Below are 20,592 nucleotides of genomic sequence, written 5' to 3' on the forward strand. Positions count from 1 at the left end.
TCACTCGCCTTGAGCCATTATTGCAGTCCTTTACACTCTCCTTTCAGCTAAGCCCGTCCAGAGATTACAAACAGAGCAAGGCCGTCAAGCACTTTGTAGACTGGGGTAGGGGAAACCTGTGGCCCTCCAAATGTTGCTGGACTACAAGTCCCATCATCTCCGGCCACGGGCAATGCTGGCTGTGGCTGATGGGAGTTGCTGTCCAGTAACATCTGAAGAACTACAGGTTCCTTAACCCTGTGGAAGACCACAACACATGTTCTGTGGCCCTTGCTTGGCTTATGAGTCACAAGTTGTGTACCCAAATTAAGATGTGTTGATCCAGTGACAAATGAATGTTCCCACAGCTTATTACTATTAATGATCACTTCTTTGATTTATAACCCACTGTGGCGTTTGCCCTCCTAGGTGGGTCATAAGGAAAGGGTTAAATGAGTGTGAAGTGATTGGCCAGTGAGAACCTAAGGGGAGGAGTTAGAGTCAGAGTTGGTGTTATTTGGAAGTTAGTTGGGAGTTGGAGAAGGAAGAGGGAGGATAAGTCTGTGGGTTGGTCTAGTTTTGATGTGAGAGTGAGTGAAACTGTTAGGAGGAGTCAGATAGACAGATGGGATGGGATAATCAATTAGAAGTTATTAGGAAGGTATAGGTCAGTAAAGAAACTAAGATTAAGAAACTGACAAGAAACGTTATCTGAAACCATAACCTTGTTAATGCTTATAAAATAAACTTGCTTATTTGATTTTATGTTAACAACTGTCTAGACTCCGTGTGTACCCGAGAGAAACGGGTTGGTGGCAGCGGGGAAGCAATCACAGTGGTGGCACAGGGATCAATAGACCGTCAAACGTCCAGCGACCCTGTGTGATCGCCACACCCACCTTCGACCTTAAGGTCCCAGGGCGTGAAACATCCATATCAAAATAATTAAATAATGCAAAACATTAAAATATTAAAATCCAATGCAGATATCCAAATGAAACAATCTCTCTCCCTTTCCCCTCTTTCCACAGACACACCAGTAACAGAATCTCCCACGGCACGCCTCTGCATTCATGAAAGCAGTTGTTAATGAAAGACAGTTGTGATGCATTTATCTATGTTGTGAATGGTGATACTGACCTCATCTGGATCCCTATTTCCTGAAGAATCAAAAGGCAAACATTGATTGTTAATTTTCTGTTGCAGGGAAGATTTTGTATATAATATAATCATATCCGTATATAATAAGAGGGTAGAAAGTCTATGGATTGCCCTCTAAACAAAAAGTGTTGGGCAAAGGACGGCGTTGCCTAGGACAAAGTTGGGTATTTTGACTTGCGAATTTTTTTGTCTAACTCAAATACAGATTATGCCATATATTTATAGTCCTCAGTATCTTTCCACATAAAACTAAATATATGGCATAATCTATATTTGATCAAAACTGAAATGAAATTGTAGCAGATGAATATACTTCATGCCAGCTGCTTATCAGCTACAGCAGGCTTCCTCAACCTCGGCCCTCCAGATGTTTTGAGACTACAATTCTCATCATTCCTGATCACTGGTCCTGCTAGCTAGGGATCATGGGAGTTGTAGGCCAAAAACATCTGGAGGGCCGAGGTTGAGGAAGCCTGTGCTATAGTATGCACCTCAAGCACCACAACTTGATTTTAATTCCCCCCCTCTGACTACATACTGAAAACCAACTATATATTATGTTATGTACTACATGCTATAAATACATGGCATAAGGTTTATATATACATGCTATATCATTATAAATTATACTCTGTATAAATGCTATTTGTTTAACTTTCTCATTATCTGTATTTTATCAATACATTTATATCACTTTGACTGCTATTTATTATTATTATTATTAGACTTTGGCAGCTATGGCTTCTTGCAAGGGATTCTAGGTACTGTAGTTGGGCATTTGGGCCACAAGGTCGTTCAGGCCAGTTACGCCCACCTTCACTGCACCTCATGTCACACATGACTGCCAGTCAGTGGTGCCAGCAAAGCCCTGTGCCAATGTCTGTGTACTGGAGTTTGCCAGCGCCAACAACCAGCTGTTTATTGGCCCTTTGTGGGCTGTGGCTTTCTTCACATGGTTTAATTTCATGCCATGCAGGCCAAATTGGGTCACCTTACATCACCAGGGGATTGACAGGTGGGTGGGGGATGGGGGAGATAAGTTATCCTTACATAGCCAAAATGGCACCACCCACGCACAAACAGGAGGTATTGGCCAAGAACCCCTAGGTTCTCAGAAGTACTAGGGAAAAAGCCTCTCCCAAAAACCAGTCTGATAAGGACTGAGCAGGGATGGAGGGCATGAAATACAGAATGGGCTGCCTGTAAGGGAGAGGCGGTAATGGAAAACAGTGGAAGGGGAGTGGAGTATAGTGGAAATGGGGGTGGCTGGCACCCAACAGGAGCACTCCACATTCTAACGCTTTCTCGCAGTTCCTACTTACAAATTTTCTAATGCCCATCTTAACAAAAATGGATTAGTCTTACCTCCAAACTCAACATCATCATAGCTTTCTTCATTGTCCCTATGAAAAGAAAAAGGTGAACAGGTTCAAAGAGAAAAAAGATGCAACTGCAATTCCTGTAAAACTCTTTTGACCGAAAGCCAAGCCATCAGAGAAGGTTTATGAAGCCTATGGGCCGGATTCAGCTGGTTCAGTTGACAGAAGCTGGGACAAAAACACCCTCTAATGAAATTAGGCTTTCCCATTCCTCCATGCAATGAATTCTGCTCCATATTGATCCAGAGCAGACCCCAACGTATAGTTAGCAGAGTAAAAACATAAAACACGATGCAGGATTCCCAATAATAACTCAGAGGCAATTAACTTCATTCAGCAGATTGTTTTTTTTTTTTTTGTTTTACTACGGAAGGCAAATGAGCTTTACAGTCACAATCCAACATCTTCAGGATTGGTACCGTCCACAAGAAATCCAGCTGCAGCAGACTTAACTTAAACTTACAATAAGACTGAAACCTTAGCACTTAAGCATACTATGTACAGTGGTATCTTGGTACTCGAACAGCTTGGCTCCCAAACAAATTGTCTCCTGAACGTCACAAACCCAGAAGTAAGTGTTCCGGTTTGCAAACATTTTTCAAAAGCCAAATATCCAATGTGGAAGCTCCTGCACCCAATTGGAAGCTGCACCTTGGTTTTCAAACAGTTTCAGGAGTTGAACCAGCTCCGAGAACAGATTAAGATGCCACTGTACTGACCAGCACACCAGCAGGAGAAACAGAAAGTGAAACCCAGGCGTCTTCTGGCCTATTACTGTATTATAGTCAGCATGACCTTGAGTGAAAGAGATAACAGAACCAGTTTGAACCAGCTGTTCAGTTTCTCTGCTTGTTTCTAGGCAAAATAGAAGCTTGCTTGTTAGCTAGAAATTTCTAGCTTGTACCAGCTTGTATCACATAGAGAAGCTTCCAGAACCTGCTTGAATTAATTAGAATAGGAAAGATCTCTGCACTTTAAACCAATACTTTCTATACCCAAAAATGCAAACCTGACATCCCCACAGATGTAGCCCCCACTGATCCCAAGGAGTCCTAAGTAAAGGAATACAGGCCTGCAGACTTATTAAGTTTGAATCTGACACCTTTCCCTGGCAGGTTTTATTTTCTTTTTTTCTAACGGGTGTAGCGACAGCAAGAAATCTGGAGATGATAGCAGAGATTGGGAAGGATTGCCACACCTACAGCTGGATGCACCAAAGAGTGGTCTTGATGACATCTGGGGAGCCCTCAATGAAGACAACGGTCTCTTTCAGACATATGCCATGTAATATATAATATATAATATAATTTATTATTTCTACCCCGCCCATCTGGCTGGGTTTCCCCAGCCACTCTGGGTGGCTTTCAACAGAACATTAAAAACAGAATAAAACTTTAAATATTAAAAACTTCCCTAAACAGGGCTCCCTACAGATGTTTTCTAAAAGTTAGATACAGTGGTACCTCCGTTGACGAACTTAATTCGTTCTGGAAGTCCGTTCTTACACCGAAAGCGTTCTTAAACCGAGGTGCGCTTTCCCCATTGAGTCTTCCCGCCACCAGTGCCCTTCCACCAGTTGGCTTCCATTCCTCTTCTGGGTCAAAGTTCGCTATCCGGAACACCTACTTCCGGTTTTGCAGAGTGCGTTGCCTGAATCTTTCGTTAGCAGGACTGTTCTTAGACTGAGGTACCACTGTAGTTGTTTATTTCCTTGACATCTGATGGGAGGGCATTCCACAGAGCGGGCACCACTACCGAGAAGGCCCTCTGCTTGGTTCCATGTAACCTCACTTCTCGCAGTGAGGGAACTGCCAGAAGGCCCTTGGCACTGGGCCTCATACACTGAATCCATTGAGGCCATTCAGCAACATGCAATCCTACTCCTCCATACATTCAGATAGCATCATATAGCAAGGCATAAGTGAGTGAGTGCATGTGTGTAAGCACATAATAAGAGCTTGGTGGATCAAGCCAAAGGTCCAGCATCTTGTTCCACAGTGGCCAACCAGATGCCAGTGGGAAGCCTGCAAGTGCAATAGCATTCTCTCCAGTTGTGCTCCCCAGCAATTAATATTCAGTGTCAAAATGCGTGAGAGTCCTTGGCTGTGATCCAGGAAGATTTGCTCCCTGCCTTGCAGACCTGGCATGGGATGGCGTGGCCCGGACTGACTCCAGCTACAAAAGCTGAAATCGCTGAAAAGATTCTTGGGCTGCGTTACCATTTATAGAGGGGTTTTTTTGGGGGGGGAGGGGGTTGTTGCTGTTATTTATTTTATTTTTTGTATCTTTATTTAAGATCTTATCATAGTTTATGCAGAAATGGTTGTGTATTTCTTAATGTTTTATTTATGGTTTATGACTACTTTTGTTATGTTTGCATAACAAAAGATGTTTGCAATTATGTATTTTTCCATGTTGTAAGTCGCTTTGAGCATGGCTTGAACTGTGGAAAGACAGCATGCAAATAAAATGATGTATGTATGTGCAGCTTTTCATGCGTTTTCAGAAATGTTCTGCAATGTCATCACAGCCCTTCCTTTTTCTAATTTGCTATTGCAAAGGAAAAATCACCTGATCATCAGCTATATATCACAGGACTTGCTTGCCACAAAGTATGCATATCTGCATTCTCAAGTAACTACCATTTCAGATCTTCCATGCGTGAAGCAGGCCTGAGGATTATCAATAGAAAGCCAGGCACTAGATTGTGTCTCTCTCAGTCTCTCTCTCTCCCTTCAAATGCCTTCTCAAAACTCATATTTCCTGGCCGGATGTTCTGCTGCGACTGGAGAAAACTTTGGCCTCATAGACTTATCTTTGACCCTTACAGTGGTACCTCGGGTTACATACGCTTCAGGTTACATACGCTTCAGGTTACAGACTCTGCTAACCCAGAAATAGTGCTTCAGGTTAAGAACTTTGCTTCAAGATGAGAACAGAAATCGGGCTCCAGCGGCACGGCAGCTAAAGTGGTGCTTCAGGTTAAGAATAGTTTCATGTTAAGTATGGACCTCTGGAACGAATTAATTACTTAACCCGAGGTACCACTGTACTTAGAATACTGACTAAAAACATCTCACCATAGGGCCAAACTAGACAAAAATGGTGCCACTTTTATTTGATCATGTGTTTCTTCTAGAATCACATATTCACATATAAAGGAGAGGGGGTTGTAGTTCTTATTTTAACCAAAGGGAGACCTGCAATGAAATGTTGCAGTGTGAAGTGCTCTGGGCTGTTTTTTAAAGGTTTTTGCCTCCTAGTGTTTCCCCTCCCTAACCCCTTTCCCTTTTGCAAACCTTGGCATTATGCTGCTCATGCTGATCTTTCCCTTTTGTTTTCCAGTAGCCATGTTTTGGCTACAAAGCCACCATTACTCTGCACCTGACTCCATTGTTAGTATATTAACATGAAAAGTGATGTGAATGAGAGGGCAGAACACTTTCTCCTTCCTCTGTGTACTGTCCTCACTTGCCCAGTGAATTTATTTTTCTCCTGGCCTTGCTCACTGCCAGTAAGTTCAGGTGACAAACTATGGGGAGATAAGGCAGAGAAATGTTTAGCTTTACATTTTCATGTGGGGGGGGGAAAGACACACACACCCATCTTTGGCATGAATAGGGGGGCTGCTTAAGCATCACTATAGAAGAGGGGAAAGAGGGTGATCATTTGCATAAAAATCACTTATGCCCATTTTTTAAAATATAGTCACAAATACATTAGCTGGCTGAGGATGATGGGAGTTGTAGTCCAAGAACATCTGGGGTCCAGAGGTGGATGATTAAAGAAATGTGGCGGCTACTGGCGCATTATGTCTAGTTTGGCTTTTGCATGGCCTCTAGGGTTCAAGGATATGCCGTTTACCTTCCCGCCGCAGCGGTACCTATTTATCTACTTGCACTGGTGTGCTTTCGAACTGCTAGGTTGACAGGAGCTGGGACAGAGCAATGGGAACTCACCCCGTCGCGGGGATTCGAACTGCCGACCTTCCGATCGGCAAGCCCAAGAGCGCCACCCGTGTCCCTTGACCGTGTCAAGGATAGCATCCTCATCACAAAGCAGCGAAAGAAAACAAGGGGCATGATGAGTGCCAAAGACAAGGTACTTCAGGATGACTGTACGGGGAAGACACTTCGATAGATGTGAGATCAGAAGCTCCCTCATTCCCTGTGAAATGAGAGCAGAATGTAACCTCCCCCCCCCAGATTTCACTTTCATTTACACAGAGACATACCTGGGCTTGATGTTTCTTGGGGGAAGTACCGGAGCTTGTGCTGATGGATGGGAAGCTGACGGAGGAGGCGGTGGAGGCAGCTGGGTGGTGGTATGCAGGGTCGAAACAGGCAGTGGAAGTACAGGGGGTAAACCTGCCGCATGGGGTTTGCTGGAGCCTGCAAGGGAAGAAAAAGTTATAGAGTGGTACCTCGGGTTACAGACGCTTCAGGTTACAGACACTTCAGGTTACAGACTCCACTAACCCAGAAATAGTACCTCAGGTTAAGAACTTTGCTTCAGGATGAGAACAGAAATCGTGCGGCGGCAGCGGGAGGCCCCATTAGCTAAAGTGGTACCTCAGGTTAAGAACAGTTTCAGGTTAAGAACGGACCTCCAGAACGAATTAAGTTCTTAACCCAAGGTACCACTGTAATATTTAAGGGGGAAATTACAGGGAGCTCCATTTTTATACACAGGAGGAACCTAGCATTGCAATTTGCATGAAGGATAGATAGGGAAGGTTGAATCTATCCATTTCAGTTTCTCTCGCTTTCTCTTTTTCTTCCAGTCGTCTTCTCATTCCCACAGCAATTTGCAGTTTGATTTTAAAACAACAGCAGCTTACCATGGGAACTTTAGTAGGCACATTTTGCATGTCGGTGTTTCTTAAAAAATAAAAAAGTTCCCAAATTGCTTAACAGTAACAACATCCACTTCCTACTGCATCTGCAGAAGTTTCCTTTTCCTTGCATGCTACTTAAAACACAGACACTTGTATTTTGTTGCCATCCTGCTAGATGTAGGTCTTTCAGTGCTGGTAACTGGCATCTGTTGCGCCTCTTCTATATAAGTGTGAGCGTGTGCCATAGAAAGAGCAATGATTTGGATCTCCCTGCATTTTTATTTTTTACTTTAATGCAGTTGTAGGGGACTTTGAATAGAGCAAAGCGTGTTCTCCCTCATGGAGAGCACGTGTTGCGGTGGGGGCTGACCAGTGGCGTAGCGTGGGTTGTCAGCACCCGGGGCAAGGCAAGTAATTTGTGCCCCCTAACCCGTGGATTTGCGCCCCCTAACCCTAACCCCCAGATGTTGCGCCCGGTGCGGCCGGCCCCCCCTGCACCCCCCACGCTACGCCACTGGGGCTGACAAGACACCTCACTGTTGCTGGGCAAAAGAGTTTGGCCATCTTTAAGCAGGGGCGGGCTGTTACTGGGGAGATTTATATGTTGCCATTTATTGATTGACAGCCCTGTTTGTTAAATACACTGCACGCAGTGATGAGCTTCCTCTTTCGCTGCGTGCTTCGGATCACCCGCCCTCCCGCCCTAATGTTAGGCTGTTTGCTTGACCTGTCATGGGGTCGTCTGCTTTGGGGCAGGGGCCTGGTAGGAATTTTGTCCATTTGGCTGATTGGCTGGTGCCATTTGGTTTTTGCCTACTGCGTAGCAAATCGTCACAACTCGTAAGGTTGCAGTTAGGCATTGGTTTGGGAATTGGTTGGTGGAGGGGTATGGATTTGGCTGTGCCTGCCCCTCCAAAATGCTGCTGCTGCAAGGGTTTTCCATTAAAGGAACCCAGGGGCTCGCCATGCTTTTGTCCGAACCTCCTGGCAAGGGGCCAGGGCCACGCAAGAGCCCCTGGGAGCATTCTGGGGAGAGGTGAGGCATGGTTCCCAGTCCCGTCTCTCTCCCCAGGTGACTTACCCTTTCTGACTTTGCGGGGGGTGCGAATGTCAGAGCTGTCCCTGTGCGGGGTCAGTTAGTCGCTACCAATGCCTAAGCAACCACTCACATTGCTGTATTTTTAATAAAGTTGTGGCCAAAATTATGCCAAAAACCTTAAACAAAAATCAAGTGTCATTGTGTTCTTATTTGGGGTGTCTTGGGGACCTCAACGCGCAATGACGTTCAACCCTTCCCTGTTCTTTTTCAGCTTGCTTCCCATAAGCTGTTGTCAGACCTGGTGTTTGGAATGGAGCACGGCAAAGACTATATACAATATCAATGTAAAACGAAAAGCAATCAAATCGTACATCAAGGAGGAAATGCCAAGGGACAGAGATAGGCTTTCCTTAAAACAGGACGAAAAGGAGACAGTTGAGTATTTAAAGTGCCAAAGATCCATACATAAGGGGTTTAGTAAGTGAGATTAGTATTTAGAGTGTGGTAAGACTAAGGTGGAGAGCTGAGAGAACGCACTAGAGATAAATAAGAGACAGGGGCAAGACAAACAGTGAAGTTAAAACAAGTTCAAACTTAATACATGACAACAGAAGAAGCAAGTGAAGAGCAGTCGTCTCACACAATTAAAACACAAAATCCACCCACTTTCCCCATCTTTTATTTAAATATATTTACTTGCAAAATTAATGTGCATACAAAGTTAACTCCAATCAATTAATAACTATAAACATGTTTTTAAAAACTAATTCTTACAAATAGTTAATGGAAATTATTTAAATGCAGGAAGACTTAGTTCTAGCAATATTTTTTTTTAAAAAAAGAAGAACAGCAACCCAGCAATATATATATGCTACACATGTAGAAATACACTTATAAATAGATATTTAAATTATTCATAATTGCATGTATAAGTTGCTTTTTTTTCTTAACTCAAAAGTGACTTATACAGCACATGCATTAAAAGCAGCACAAAACTGTTATAATGGTGAAAACAAAAGTATGGCTATGCATCTTTCATGGTGATGGATGTTTAAAAATAATAATAGTGCCCATTCCCCCCCCTTCCTGGGGTGAATAGCATCCAGGAACGCACTTTTTGGTAAAGCGTATTTGTATGTTTCTCCTCAATAGACAAAAAGAACAAACTTTTAGAAATATTATAGAAAGCGATTCAACAGCAAGCCTAGTGAGTTATGTAATAAGTGTCCGAAAAAAGTAAAAATAAAATAAAGCTAAGAACAAGTTGAAAGTGAAAGTTTAGGGAGGAAAACAACAAATTCCGTGCATTTAATTTGAGATAATGATGCAGCATAAAATAATAGGAAGCTTAAAGTGATAGTTAGATTATGGAGGTGCAACAATGGGGGAATATTAAACTTGCCAGCTTTCTACTTGCCATTCAGCTATCACAGGCACAGGAGCTCTGTCCTGGTCTCAGTTCTAACATTGTGGTCACCTAGACTGCTGTAAGTCCGAAGCAGTAAAATGGGGGTTCACAAATTTGGAAAAGGCAGATGGTTGATCCTTCTGGAACTTCACCAGTTCAGAACATAGATGGGGGATGGCATTATTTAAATGTTTCCACACATCGATTGCCCTTGTGGTCTCTTCCAACTCTATGATTCTATGATTCTATGATCCAAAATCCCCTGTGGCAACCTTCCCTAAAATTCTATCTGATGTGCTAGTTTACTTTTGTTTTCAACATGAAGGAAGCTTTCTACATGAGAAAGCTTTGAGACTTTCCTGTTTTAATTCCAAACAGGGACAGGTTCAGAAAGGCTGTACAGTGGTACCTCGGGTTACATACGCTTCAGGTTACATACGCTTCAGGTTACGGACTCTGTTAACCCAGAAATAGTATCTCGGGTTAAGAACTTTACCTCAGGATGAGAACAGAAGTCGCACGGTGGCAGCGTGGCAGCAGCGGGAGGCCCCATTAGCTAAAGTGGTGCTTCAGGTTAAGAACAGTTTCAGGTTAAGTACGGACCTCCAGAAGGAATTAAATACATAACCAGAGGTACCACTGTATACTGATTTCCCCTCTGCCCCCACCCTGCTGCCCCTTAGGATGAATGAACATAACTGGACTTTTCATCCCCATATATACTTCTAGCCTTCCTGCTGGTGGTCTAGGCTACATATTACACGCAGAGGCATACATGGGCATCCACAAGAGTGGGAGAGGGACAAATGCACCCTCCACCCCCACATGGACCAGAAGCCCCATTTTTCAGAGTTTTTTGCATTTGTAGAACCTGAGATATTAGACAAAATGTATGCACACTATTCTTCTCCATTTTTTTGGTGAGAAACTAGGCAGTGTCCCCCACCTTTCACTGTTCTACTTAGCCTCTCTCCGCCTGGAAAAAATATATATCATTGAATGTATATAACTTTTCCTCAAGACCGCTTTCTAATCAGGAAAAGCAATATCCAGAGTGATGATTTGGCACCAGAAAGTCAAAGGGGGTGTCGGCATAGAGTGAGCAGGTGCTTAACCATTTTCTCTTGTTACTGTTCCATCCTTCCAAATAGCCATGTCTAGCAGGGTCTCCTCCCTCACGAAGTTCCCAGTGCAGGCGAACACACATTAAGAAGGGAATTTCACATGGTGGGAGAGTCCTTAGGGGCAGCTTGGAGTGGGAAAGGGCAAATGGGGAAAGGATAACACATTCCTTTCCCGATCAGCTCTGTGGATGCTGTTTCCCCTGTTTAAAAAGTGCAATCAGGGTAAAATTGCACCCATCTCTTTTACTACAATTCAAGCAGTATATGCATTTTGGTAAACAAATGAAATAAATATCTAGCGTGGCCCAGTCAAAAGCTCTAGGTAATCAACAGAGTGAGAGAATCAGTGACAATGGAACATTCCCTACTATGCAATAAAACACAATTCAGTACAAGATGTATTGGGAAAATATTTTTACACGGCACATTATTATTATTATTATTATGTCCCCCCCCCACCAGCACCGAGGAGCTTTTCCCCCACCTTGCATAAAACCAACAGCAAATAGGGGATGAATAACTCACTTTCTTCGGTGTATTTCCTGAATTTTTCAAGGTTCACCGTTGGAGGTCTGCTGGGTTTCTGCGGGGCCAGACCTAATTTGACTGGGGGAGGGATTGCCTTCCGTCTCGGCAAATTCTTGTCCTTCTCTTCTTTTTCAGAGTTACTATCCCAAGGTCCTGTTGTAGTCGCCCTGGGCAGACCAGTGAATTTAGGTGCCCCAGAAGTTGACCCAGAATCCTCTTGAGAGACTTTGAAAATATTCTTGGCCACACTTGGCCTTACTTCTTCATTGCTTGGCTGCCCATAAGATTTTGGGACGGCCGGAGACAGGCTGCTCTTGTCAGCGACGTGTCTCAAGGCTACACCAGGGAAAGGGCTGGCTGCAGAATCCACCCCATTGTCTCTCTTTCCTTCGGCATCCTTGGCCATTAGAAATGAGTTGGGTTTGGGTTTGAGGCCTAGTGGGCTTGGAGAAGTCGGGTTCAAGGAGGGGTATTTCTTGGGAGCCTCTTCACTGGGGACAGGATGTAGACCTGGTTTCTTCCCAAGGGCTGGCTTCAGAAAAGGAGGTTTAGGGTCATTCTCCTGCGAGGCTGCGATGATTTTTTCTTTAAATCCAGCCGCCACTTGAGAGACAGGCTTTGTCTCGTTTCCTTGAGGTTCAGGTTTAAAATTCGACCTTGGTAGCCCCGGTGGCCTGAGTTCATTTTTTTGTGCTGTGGAACCAGGCAATCTGTTGTCAGGAGGCTTTGGGAACAATGGCTTGGATTCAGCTTTTAGTCCGTCAGTAGGTTTGGGACCCAAAGGCCTAGGAAATCCAGGTTTTTCATTCGTTTCCCTGTTAGCTGCCTGCGCCAAGGCGGCAACCTTGCTAGCCACTGCATTGCTCTTCAAATGGGGTGGCTTGGGGTCCTTGTCCGATGTGTCAGGAACAGAAGGTTTGGTGCCCAAAGGTGGTTTAAAAGATGGAGATTTGTGGATGTTGCTGGGTCTGGGAGGTGCAGCAGCATTTTCCAGGTGGTTAAATTTCTCAAATGCAGTCCTCGCCACCGACGGCGGCTGTCCTGCTGCTCTGCCTTGCCGGCTGTCAACCTCCCCGACTGGGTTGTTGCTAAACTTTGCCATGATGGACTTCACATTCGTCTTGCCATCCTACAAATGCACAAAGAAGATTAAAAAAAAAATAAAGATGAAGAAGCCGAGTGAGAAGTTCTTTGCAGCAACGTTCGCATATACTGTACTTGGAATGGGTTTCCTGGTCTGAGGCTTGTGAGGCTCCTGATTGGTTAGAGATATCTCAGCATTCAACTTCCTGTATGGCTAAAGATGTTCAACATTTTGCTACATACTCGTTGTGGTTAAAGTATTATTTCAAGGCGTTTGCTGCAGACGAGCAGTTTTGCTGACTGGATCTGGCCTTGCTATGTCTGCTGAAATTTCCCCCTTCCCAACGTATTTGCGGAACAAAGAAGTAATATTATGACCTAAAATGTATGTAGCAAGTGATACTGCTAAACCCAGCAGTTCTGTCCTCTCATAGTGCATGTGTTGTTGGCGTCCTTACAGCCTTGTGAGGTGAGTTCAAGCCTTCCTTACCTCACATTTCATGCTACCCACTAACATGAACCCTGCACACATGCTGATTGCAGCAGACAGGTTTTGACTTTCTTATGCTTGTAGGTTGTCACAAGCTGTAAACTGGCACTGTAGACTGTAGCATTAACCAGTCTAAGAAGCATGAAGTCAGAAACTTGAAAACTTGACATAAAAGCCCTGTGGGGCAATGAATGTGCAGGTCAGCATGTGCCACACACTCATCTCGTTTTGAAACACGAACATGTCGATTTTCAAGACAGAGTGGTCCATGAAGGACTAGAGAATGTGCCAACTGAAGAGTTATCAAATCAGGCTGACCTCATAAGGATGAGACATTAAGACCTGGGAGGTTTCTATTCATACCAGTCTAGAAATCATGTAAATGTTGGAACATGACAATGAATCATGGGCGATTTACTTTTGCCACAACCATTCACTTATTTATGAGAAAGTAAACAGGAGTTTGCGAGAGGGGAAGAAATCATTTCACTACTCCTTTCAATTCCACTATTAAAAATTTAAATCATTTAATTTATTCAGCTTAAATCATTTAATTAAATCATTTAATTTTTTACTCAGAGCACACCCATTGAAATTAATGAACATGGTTAGCTTAGGTCCATTAATCTCAACAGGTCCACTCTGAAACCTAGCTGAATGCTGCCCTTCTTTATCACAATTGCGCTCATTTTATTATTGTTTTGGAGCTAGTTCATTTATTTCCATAAATCCCATGCCACTGATGGGTGACCCAGGTAGGCTTCTGTTGCTTGTAACATTGGTGTTTTCTATCTGAACAGTCTCCTGTTCCTCAAAGGTATCAGAGCTCTGAAATTTCAGACAGACTGAGGAAATGGTACTGGATTTATAGGAAATTTTAAAGTGACAAGAAGAGGAGTTACCAGGCAGTGGTGTAGCGTGGGTTGTCAGCACCCGGGGCAAGGCAAGTAATTTGCGCCCCTAACCCGTGGATTTGCGCCCCCTAAGCCTAACCCCCAGATGTTGCGCCCGGTGCGGCCGGCCCCCCCCTGCACCCCCACGCTACGCCACTGTTACCAGGTGGTGGGCAGGTGGATGTCTGTCTGTAAGCAGCAGCAAAGTAAAGTATGGCAGAGCAGAGGAACTGAGTAGCAGACCCAACCTGCTCTACCTGTATATCTGTGAGCGAAAAAAGCCTACATTACAAACATGCTGTTAACCTCAAGGACTCCCTCATCCGAAGGGAGGAACACTGAACTCAACAGTGCTGCAATTGGACCTCCTCAACACTAGGGGAAGTGGAGAGCATGCAACAATCTATAGCTATGGTGTTAAGGGGCATTCTTGTTGCATTTTCATTTCTCACCTTGGAAACTACTGGCATCCCTCCACCCATCACCATTGTCATCACCACCATAGCCAGCTCTGCCCTGCAACACTTTTACTGGCACTTTCTGACGCAATGCCTTTCCTACTTTAGGATTTTACATTACTTTCTGTTTTTATTTGCAGATTATGCCATCAGGTTTCCTGCATTGGAGAGGTGAGCACATCTGGATTGCACAGAGTGAGCGTCACCTTGGGAAAACCAACCTTCGTGATTATCTCCCTTGCCAGGTAAGTATAGCTATAGCTTTGTTTGCTAGATTATTATTCTGATTATAATTTTTTAAAATTCCATTTTAATCCTATCTTTAGTTCAAGGACTCAAGGTGGCATACATACTTTTCCTCCTCCCTATTTTATCCTCACAGGGTTAGGCTGAGAGGCAGTGACTGGCAGTGAGCTTCATGGTTGAGTGAGGTCATAATCCGATACTCTAAGCACTGCACCACACTGGCTCTCGTTTGTAGTAAAAGTAGCAGCAGCTAGTACAGTGGTACCTCTGGTTACATACTTAATTCGTTCCGGAGGTCCGTTCTTAACCTGAAACTGTTCTTAACCTGAAGCACCACTTTAGCTAATGGGGCCTCCCGCTGCTGCTGCGCCACCGGAGCACGATTTCTGTTCTCATCCTGAAGCAAAGTTCTTAACCTGAAGCACTATTTCTCGGTTAGCAGAGTCTGTAACCTGAAGCGTATGTAACCCGAGGTACCACTGTACTGGGGGAGAATTCGGTTCGGTTTTACTTAATTCGCACTTCCCGAAGCAGTGCATGAACTGAATCACAGCCATCTTCAACATTTGCAGTTCTCCGAATTTTGCGATGCAGTCCTCCAACCAATCAAAATGCATGCAAAAATGCATATATTTGGGGGGAAATACACATACAAATGCATGTATTAGTGAAAATAACATCAAATGCATTCTATTATGCAAAACTGCATACCCATATGTATATATTAAAAGAAATGCATACTTAAATACTGGTGAGTTTTCATGAAAAAAGCTTAAAAAAATGTCTCCGAACTGAGGCAGAGTGCTGAGCATGATATTTAAGTGGGAACAGAAGAAGGAACTGGCATGTGAATTCATGTGCCTTCAGAAAGAAAGGCGAAGTCCATGTGATTTCTGGAACAAGAAAAGGCTGCAGTTCTTCATTTACAGTATTTAGGGCTTCATTTAGGGCTAGATCCTAGGATTATTTATTTATTTCATAATGTGTTGGTATTTTTAGAGCCACGAGTTAATTTTGAGCATTTCAGGGTGGTAGAGATATGTCCCCGCAGGACTGCTTCCTGTTTAGCACACGCACTGTTCCTGCAGTAGGGACAACCAAGGGAGGCCTGCAACAAAATGTTGCAGCATGGAATACTTCTGTTCAGGGTTCCTTGGAAGCAGAGCTTAGTAAAAGTAGCCTGTGCCTGTATCTCATATGGGCTAAATCAATTCTGGCTGCTAGCAACGCAAGGCCCAACTCAGCTTTGAGGTGGGCAGCTGGTGTCCCACAAGGAAAGCCTCAAAATTTGCCTCAAAAAATTATTTTGTAGAACCTCTAGTTCAGATTTGAAGCCAATTCCCCATATCTCAGCCCCGTAGAGCATTTGGGTGATTTTTTAGAAGCAAATATCTTAATAGCTGGGTTGATTAACTGTCTGCCCTTTGAATGGAAGAACCTATATAGTTGCCCAGTACAACTGCCAGATATTAGCTTAATTGCTTCCAGATGGGGCTTAATAATAATAATAATAATAATAATAATAATAATAATAATAATAAATCTGCATGCTCTTCATTCTTTTTCTAGTTATGAGAAATTTTGTCATTTCTACCACTATGTACAGATATCTTCTTAGATGTTTCCTTCCTGCTATACTTTGCATGCCTTGACTTGCTTTACAGCTAAGACAACACACCATTGTCTTGCTACTGATAAACTTCAGTGCTGGGTTTTGCATATGGTTTCATTATTTGGCTATGATGGCCTGAAAAGAGAAATAAGAGCTGTTTGCCCTTGGATAAAACTAAGGTCCTTTTCTATCTGTGTGTATGATTCAGACAAATAGAATCAACAGATTACTAAAAAGCTACAGACCAAACACAAGACAGTTGGAGAGGAGTTCCCACGTTCAGTTTCCAAATAAGCCATTTCTTTGTAAAATAATCTAGGGACAAGATCATACAGAAGGGCAACCGCTTGGCAAAAGCTACCCTAGACCACTCCATTCTCCAAAGAATGCGAAGCTGTTGCAATACTTTCTGCCACCCTGAATCATTCTCTTTGTCCTTTACTAGTCAAATTAAGGCTTTTCACACACTGTTATTTCCCCTTCAAGCCCTACATCAGCTGACATGAAAGAGAGAGAGAAGAAAGGGCAAGGAAAGAGGAAGATGAAACATTAGCCAACACTGCCGAACTTCTCTCTCTTTTCTCAACCTCTGTTTTACTGTCACAGAAGGAGAACGTACAAAAATATTCAGTGTGTGCTAACAGTTGAGCAAGCCTTGCGGTTTCCTTGCCAGGAGGGCTAGGCGTACATTTATTTACAAACCAGCTAAAGTTCTGGAGCTAACACTTGTAAAGGGCTCCCTACAAGTGTGTGATTTGGGCCTCCATCCTTCAAATTGGGATGTCCTAAGGCTATACTTCCTTGTAGCTTTCAGGGACAATTGGATGAAGCTTGGCTGAAGCACGTCTACTTTTGCCACCAGGTCTACTCACGAGACAATTCTTGGGGCACCTTGAGAGAAGGAAGAGGCAAGGAGTCCCAGACCAAAGAGCACAGTAACCATCAGCTCCTGGAGATGGCAGGAGAGAACTGTTGGGACAACCTTCTCCTCACCTTGCCTTGAACTTCTTGAGATGTTTCTGTTACTGACTACAACAAACTGTATGAATGGAAAAGAGCTTGGCAAATGATAGTTGCCATTTTCTCCCACATAATAGGGGTCAAATTAAATGTGATATGTTTCTACAGCTCTGTATTTTTTATTTGCTGAGGAGTAACTGAAGGGCCTAGATTAGGATTAGGAGTGTGGTATAGCTTGACCCTAGGAGATACCCAACAGAAGAAGTTAAATTTTTATTAGCATTCATTGGCTAAACTTTCAAAAGGCTACACACTTAGGGACTGGCTTCCCCCTACCCACTTCCAGTCTCAAGCCCTCCTCCCTATTTTGTGCTACAACCAGGGCTAACCCTACTGTTAGGAAGGGGTGGGGAATCCATTTTGGCTCAAGGGCCACATTCTTTTCTGGCAACCTTCCAAGAGCCACATGCCAGTGGTGGGTGGGGTCAGAGACCAAAGTGAGGGGAGCAACAAATGTAAATCAGAGTTCAAGGAGGGTGTGAAGCAGGGCTGGCGAGTAATGTGGCCTGGGGGCAGGGCCAGCCCACCCATGAGGCAAATGGAAGCAGCTACCTCAGGCAGCGAAATGCTAGGGGCACCCATCCCAAGGAGTGAAAAACGGCAGAATCTTTAGTTACTGTCCATATATAAAGGTGGTTTATATACATCCCAAGGGACGCGGGTGGCGCTGTGAGTTAACCACAGAGCCTAGGGCTTGCTGATCAGAAGGTCGGCGGTTCGAATCCCCACGACAGGGTGAGCTCCCATTGCTCGGTCCCTGCTCCTGCCAACCTAGCAGTTCGAAAGCACGTCAAAGTGCAAGTAGATAAATAGGTACCACTTCGGTGGGAAGGTAAACAGTGTTTCCGTGTGCTGCTCTGGTTCATCAGAAGCGACTTAGTCATGCTGGCCACATGACCCAGAAGATGTACGCTGGCTCTCTCGGCCTATAAAGCGAGATGAGCGCCGCAACCCCAGAGTCGGCCACGACTGGACCTAATGGTCAGGGGTCCCTTTACCTTATATACATCCCACCTTTTCTCTAACATGCTAACATTTTTTTTAACAAGGCACTCCCTGCCCCACCAAGGTAAAACTCAGAACTATGATTTGTCTGAAAGAGCTTTCAGAAAATAGGCCTTGTTGCTGCAGGATAGGGATAGATGGATAGCAGGTACTAATGTGATATGATCACTCTCTTCTTTATTGCCTTTAATTTAGCTGGAAATCAAGATGTAAAAGAAATTGAGGAGAATAATATACAGGGAAACTTATGTAGTATTAACCAGTGTACATGAACTCTCCTCAGTCACGAATTAACCAGGTGGCCTTAGGTAAGCGATGATGGCCTTCACCTCAGTTCCCCATCTGTAATCTCCAGAGGAAACAGAGCTGGCCTGCATTGCTGAACAGTTGTAACGATTCTTGAGATTATGCATGTGCATTATTTTGATCACTCAAGGAAAAAAGTGCTACACAGATATTAAGTATTATTACAATCCAGAGTCCTCCGCCTGACATGTTGTTAAGAAGCCCATTCATTCCAGAACAAGGCTATACCTTCTATTCCATCTTAAATTTGCATATGTAAAGCCTCTGTGCAGTTATTTGTGCAACACATTTGCCCATGGCCATGAATTCACACAGCTAATCCGCTTCCTGCTCTGAGCAAATGCAAAGTAGATTTAAACAAACTTCCTGAAGTATCACGTAAACCTCCAGTGGGGCACTTCTATATCACATAAGCATCGTGGCTGAGTGGGAATTTGAACCCTGGTTTCACAAATCCTAGTCTGGCACTCTTAACCACTATGCCATACCAGTTTACAATGCAGAAGGTTGCATGCAATGTTAGTCTTACTCAAGAGTACCCATTGAAATGAATGGACAGGACGGAAATTAGGTCCATTAGTTTCAACAGGTCTGCTCTGAGTACAATTGAGTTGGATACAACCTATTGAGTTGAATGTTTTAGGAGTCTATTTTACCCGATGATGCTATTGTAGTGCTACCTGCTTGATCTTCCTATTGGTTTAAGTGTTATCTTTCAACTTTAAACTTCAGTAAATATAAACAAAAAATGCCCCTTCCCATTAAAAAGGCATCTTTTCAAACGTGGTGACTCACAGGGATACATGGGTAATTTTGTCTCTGTGATTTCCTCTGCGATATGACCTCACGTTTACCTTTCAGGTTAAGGGACGAATCTGCATATGGTCAAGAATCCTTGGCAGTTTAAATATCCCAAACTATGCATGTGTATTTTGAGTGAAAATACTAATGTATTAATTTATTTAACAAAATGTATGTGCCCATTGATTGTAAGAAAAACTTTACGTGGTTTACAAAAATAATCTATTTTTTAATTTTATTTTTAGAGCAAGTACATATTTGAACACATATTTAAATATGCCTTCTAAAGTACCGCAAGCATTTAAATAGTATTTCAGAGAAAATATTCATTTAAATATGTATTTAAATATATGTATTTAAATAGATATTTAAATGCATATCTTTAGAGGAGACTTGCTTTAAATGTCATAGATTAATGAGGAAAGGGATCGGAATTGAATTAATGGAGTTTTAAAAAATGTGAAAGTAATTTTTCTTTTGAAGCAAAGTTTGTCAAAAATGTTTTCCAATTCTCTTTCCCTGCCCTGACTGAAATAAATAAATAAATAAATAAATAAATAAATAAATAAATGCAAAAAGAGCTCGGAGATCCCATCAGCAGAGTACAAAAGACATCAGCGCACACTCTCCTTTCACCTATAGAAAGCCTCACGTTTCAAAGTGCAATTTCGTCCTGAAAATTGCATGCATACGATTGCAAAATGCACAAGCACTTTTTGCATATTTGTCAGGAACCCAAGACTACCTCTCTGCTGAAACGCTTTCCCTCCTGCTTTGATCTTCTTGTGAAGCAAGGCTTAAAAACTTGCAGAGGAAGATGTCTAAACTGCACACACTGCAGAATATCAAAGCCCCCTTTACCTCTTAATTGCTCCCTGATGTGCAGATGATAGGCATGAGGGGGCTCTGAGAACCTGATGAAACTCAACTGCAGGCTGCATCCAACCTGGAAGCAAGGGCTTCACCACACCTGAGATCGCCCTGGCTGTTCTTATCTGATGCTATTTCACTGTAAAAGCAGGATTGCTGCTGAAGTTCAAGGGCCAGTAGAGATCAAATACAAGAATTTTGGCAAGAAAGTCCTTATCAATAAATTTTTTAAAAAGTATTTCCCTACTTATCAAAGCTGGCTATTCTTGTGGATGGGTGAAGAACATAAATTGCAGTTTGATTCCATAAAAGAGATGTTCATGCATCTCCTACCTAATGTCCACAGGTGTACA

General features: G+C 43.3%; 1 protein-coding gene across 1 annotated transcript in view; it reads right to left on the bottom strand.

Moving 5' to 3' along the window:
* The window catches only part of FYB1 (FYN binding protein 1), a 48,775-nt gene that overhangs the window by 24,678 nt on the left and 3,505 nt on the right, over positions 1 to 20,592 (bottom strand). The window contains exons 2-5 of the mRNA XM_082191316.1: positions 11,453 to 12,584; positions 6,754 to 6,910; positions 2,506 to 2,543; positions 1,120 to 1,139 (exon numbers count right to left, since the gene is read on the bottom strand). Coding sequence (XP_082047442.1) covers positions 1,120 to 1,139; positions 2,506 to 2,543; positions 6,754 to 6,910; positions 11,453 to 12,584 — 1,347 coding nt within the window. The remainder of the gene's footprint in view (positions 1 to 1,119; positions 1,140 to 2,505; positions 2,544 to 6,753; positions 6,911 to 11,452; positions 12,585 to 20,592) is intronic.

This window comes from Podarcis vaucheri, assembly GCF_965113315.1.
Source record: "Podarcis vaucheri genome assembly, chromosome: 11".
NCBI classification, from domain to species: domain Eukaryota; kingdom Metazoa; phylum Chordata; class Lepidosauria; order Squamata; family Lacertidae; genus Podarcis; species Podarcis vaucheri.